General features: G+C 34.5%; 1 protein-coding gene across 4 annotated transcripts; it reads right to left on the minus strand.

Moving 5' to 3' along the window:
• Positions 1 to 760: 760 nt before the first annotated feature.
• Positions 761 to 4,021, minus strand: LOC147523465 (chlorophyll a-b binding protein 7, chloroplastic-like). Of its 4 annotated transcripts, XM_086598708.1 has the most exons (5): positions 3,916 to 4,021; positions 3,064 to 3,152; positions 2,506 to 2,792; positions 2,266 to 2,432; positions 761 to 2,169 (listed from the first exon to the last, which is right to left on the minus strand). In XM_086598708.1, the coding sequence occupies exons 3-5, from the start codon at positions 2,656 to 2,658 to the stop codon at positions 2,022 to 2,024; spliced, it is 468 nt and encodes a 155-aa protein (XP_086454834.1). In that variant the 5' UTR covers positions 2,659 to 2,792; positions 3,064 to 3,152; positions 3,916 to 4,021; the 3' UTR covers positions 761 to 2,021. The 4 variants fall into 4 exon arrangements, 3 of the variants coding, with proteins under 3 accessions (XP_086454834.1, XP_086454832.1, XP_086454827.1); XM_086598706.1 differs by having other exon boundaries at positions 2,506 to 3,152; XM_086598701.1 differs by having other exon boundaries at positions 2,506 to 3,783; positions 3,916 to 4,019.
• Positions 4,022 to 4,339: the final 318 nt, after the last annotated feature.

Here is a 4,339-nt window from a genome sequence, read left to right on the forward strand (position 1 = left end):
ATATGGAGAATATAATTAAGGTCATAGTGTTTGCTTTGCCACGTGTCCATCATGATTGGGTTATTGTGATCTTACAACATCCTACGGTTGATGTTTCATTACACGCATTCAAAGTTTGGTCCAAAAATAGATTAAAGCCCAATAACATATCAAAACCAATAATTGAAAGTGGGTTGAGACAAACCCAATGACTCTCCTCTTTTACTCATAGTTTCCATTAACCAAACTCACATTCCTACCTTCTAAACATCCAAATACATGAAAACACACTCATACGTACCCATCAACCAACTCACCTTCCTACCTTCTAAACATCAAAATCTCTAACAAAAAACAAAGAAAACCAATTTCCAAATTACTATTTTTTCCAATTTGTTGAAGATTGTCACCTTCTTTGAACTTCCATCACTACTACAGAAAAATGCATAAATAGCATAAGAAAAACGCTATGAATTTTATTTTATAGCATTTACAAAACGCTATCTATGGCCATGCTATGCTTTTTAAGATAGCGTTTTCAGATAAAACGTTATTAATTTTATAGCATTTTGTATAGCGTTTGTTAAGAATGCAATAGATTCCATAGTGTTTCTGCCTCAAAACGATAGCATTTCTTTGATACTATTAAACTTCTATAGCGTTCAGAAAATGCTATTGTTTTGTTCATATAAAATTAGAAAATTCAAATGCATATTAAAATTATTAAATTAGTGAATGAAAAAGAAATTGGATCTAGATGGATTCGAACCATCAACCTCTCAATTATTTGAACGCTCTTCCATTTCGAGCTTATAGATCCATTGTATTTCAACCCCCTAATTTGCCATTTTACATAGTTTACCTATAATGATAGGGAAGTACTTAATTACAATATCTCCAGACTATACACATAATACATAGATACAAACACGGTTAATCCATGAAAACTACTTATACAACATGCAAGTTAGTGTGAACCTTTTCACAACTTCCACACAAAGACAGAGGAAGTTCAGTACTTTTGTAAGGTCATGTAGGCAGCACATGTACCCATATAGAACCTTATTTGTCAGTACCTATGAAGAAGCGACAAAAAGCAAAGTATTAAAATAATTTGCATAAAAAAATTCCATACCTTAAAACTTATGAGCTTTGTCATGGCTTCATAAATTTTTGAACGAGACAGAATAAGAGAATGCATAGTTGACACCATCCATACATACTGCCCCATCTTCCTCCTGCTATCGAAAGCCATTTTTCTAGTAGTGATTATCTCTGAAGTTTCACAGTAAGTTGAGCATTTACTTGTTTGAAATTAGTCGGTAAGAAATTTATTTTACCTGAGCATTTCATTATTCACTTATTCACTGCATGTCCTGAATCCCACCATGTGCTTTTAAAGTATGAACATGTGTTGGCTCTTTTTCATAAAACTGTACTTAGAGCCTAAAAGTATTGTTTTGTGCTCATTAAAGATGTCTTGAGAGAGAGGTCCTACTAGTAATTTAAGAATCAACTACGGACAAGAAAGAGAGATTAGCTAGCCTATGACAGTACACCATTTATAGCATAGCAGCAACTAGTAACTAGCAAGTACAAAGTATATAAAGAATCTTTTTTTGACAAAATCTAGGGTGGGCTGTAGCGACCCCCTCCCCCTATATCCGCCCCTGGATTTGGGAAAAAGGTATTACGTATATGTTTGTCATGCAAGAACCATGAGACACTTTTTAGAAGTAAAAGAGGAGTCACCTAGGTTTATCTGTTATTTATAGTACACAGATCACATTGAAAAGTCTTTTTTAAAAGTTTGAATGTCTTTTTCTTCTTTTTTTTGGCTTTGTATTAAAAAATGGAATGAAGTAGAGGATCACTACAAATAGAAAATTGTCACAGTGTATGGTCAAGGTCTTTTGTATGTTGAAGTGAACCATGGTAAGAATATGAATTCAGGTTATTTTTGTATGTTGAAGTGAAGTACAACAACAAATACCAAATTTACTTTTACAGAACATGTAATCAAACCAGATTAGTTCGTGAAACTACGAGGTACTTGCCTTTAGCTTTGCATAACCAACTCTCCACCATACAGGTTCAATGAAGTGAACCACACCAGATAAGTCCAACAATTCTGGAACAAGAGCACCAAGGGATGCTAGCATAGCCCAACAAGCATGTAATATTTCAAAGCTGCATAGGTGAATAGAAAATGAAAACAAACACATTGGACTTGAATGTTAAAGGAAAAAGAAAATACCTCAAATTCATAATAATAAAAAAATGCGCCTGTATTCTCTTGCTTTCTGGGCGGAAGCGTTGAAATTGGAAGAATTGAGGACAGCGGAGGCTTTGGTCTCCATCAATCTCTTCTGAAGCGTGGCACCGAGGCAACTGTTGGCTATGGCTTTGACGGCAGTGAAAGGAATTGCTGAGAATACTAGTACTCCAGCCAGCTGCAAAGTAACGGAATTGCTAAGAATTCTGTAATGATAATAACGATATAAAGAGAGAGAATAAGCAAATCACCTCTTGCCATGAAGCTATGCAAGTCGAATATGACGTACTAGTAGTATTTGGTGGTGGGCTTCTTTGGGATGGTTTCGAGAGTAGACGATAGCCAAAAAGACAAGAATGAGATGAAGATGATGACGACACTGATGATAGCCAAAGGGCAGCCATTCCCGATTCCCTGTCCACACTCTACATTCTACACTATCTCACTACTAGTAGTGATGCCCCCACTAACTTAATGGCCACACTTTTTATATGGTACTCTGAAGTTGACACTATCCACACGTACACCATACACATACCTATAAGTTTAGCAGGGTCAAAACACTTTGTATCTTTAATCGATCTCAAAGTCATATCACTTTGTATCTATTGATTATCAACCTCAAAAGTCAGATCACTTGGTGGGGAAAAAAGAGCATCTTAAGCTAAGAAACCAAGCTAATAATATACAGGATTAAAAGTTGTACCAAAGAAAAAAAAATCCAATATCCGAACAGCCAATAAAGAAATAGTAGCAAAGTAGTGAACAACCACATTATTTAGGGACAACTCACACTAACAAAGACGTACCTTATTTCATGTTAGAAGCAGTCAGAGACCTTACCACTAAGGACTGGATTCAAAACTGGTACCAACCAGGCTACCACTAGATAACTAGCCTGCAGATTCCAAAACTTATGCATATTTCTTTCACTAACAATGACAATATTTTTGAAACCAAGAAAGCAATGATAGATAATAGATAATAGATTACCACAAAAAAAAACTTATACTCAAGTAGCTAATTAAAAGCAACAATGCATATAAGAAAGAGATAACGTTTATGAACGTTATAACACATTATACAAGTAATGGTGTTGCAAAGTAATATTTTTCCACAGGAGCTTATGTGCACATTATAGAAACACAAGTAACATTGAGTCTCCCACACACAAGTATCATTCTTTTCTATAACGGCAAACCCCCACGAAAGTCATGAAACACACGAGCTTACCCTAACTTACTGCCGAGATTTTTATGTCCTTGGGATAAATTTTTTAATAATACCAGTAGATCAACACAACAAAACCAACAACAAGAAAGTTTGTAACACCTTAAACCTAGATCTCAAACACTAAATAATTGCTAACCCAACGAAAACAAAGCATTGTAAAGGGAATAAATACAGTAGAATCCGGGAAAACTATTCGCCATGAATTTTATTTTACGAAAAGGGGTAAAAGTTACATGTTAAATTATTGACTGAGTGAGAGAGAGACATGAATAAATCTCCAAAATGCAGACAATTAACTGAGAGAAGAAACGAAATTGATACCAAACATATAAAAAAATTAAACTTTGGAAAATAAAAAATTTGTTTTTTAATTAAAGGATCAAACTTTTTTTGTTTTCGTTAATGTGTGGTAAATATCAAACTCTCACCTTTAAAGAGATGGAAGAAAGAGAGAGGGTGTAAGCTAATTCGTGCAGCAGATCGAAAACGACTTTGGCGGCTAGGTCTACAAAGCTCCTCCTTTGTGTCTGTTTCTACGAGAGATTTACTTTCTTTTTTGAGCTATTATTATATACTAGCCATTTGGCCCGGCCTATGGCCGGACTTGCTACATAAATAAATTTAATGACTCAAAAGCCCAAAAGTTCACTTGAATAAATAATATATGATATTGATAAATTTAAATGATTCATCAGATATTTTGTTTGAAGAGTTTATGTTTTTCTATTTTTTAAGAGATTGCAAGCTCTCAAATTTTGATCTAAAGACGCGTAATGCATTATTTTTTCCTCGATGCATCAACAAGATGGCGAAAGACAAATCGATGTCAATTTCAAATCTAGATGAATATCA

Source organism: Coptis chinensis, chromosome 1 (assembly GCF_015680905.1).
Source record: "Coptis chinensis isolate HL-2020 chromosome 1, ASM1568090v1, whole genome shotgun sequence".
NCBI lineage: Eukaryota > Viridiplantae > Streptophyta > Magnoliopsida > Ranunculales > Ranunculaceae > Coptis > Coptis chinensis.

Coding starts and splice junctions, on each gene's coding strand:
- LOC147523465 (XM_086598708.1), bottom strand. CDS start 2,658: ATGGCTGCCCTTTGGCTATCATCAGTGTCGTCATCATCTTCATCTCAT. Junction 2,433..2,505: donor GCATAGCTTCATGGCAAGAG/GTGATTTGCTTA, acceptor GTTACTTTGCAG/CTGGCTGGAGTACTAGTATT. Junction 2,170..2,265: donor CAGAAAGCAAGAGAATACAG/GCGCATTTTTTT, acceptor TCACCTATGCAG/CTTTGAAATATTACATGCTT.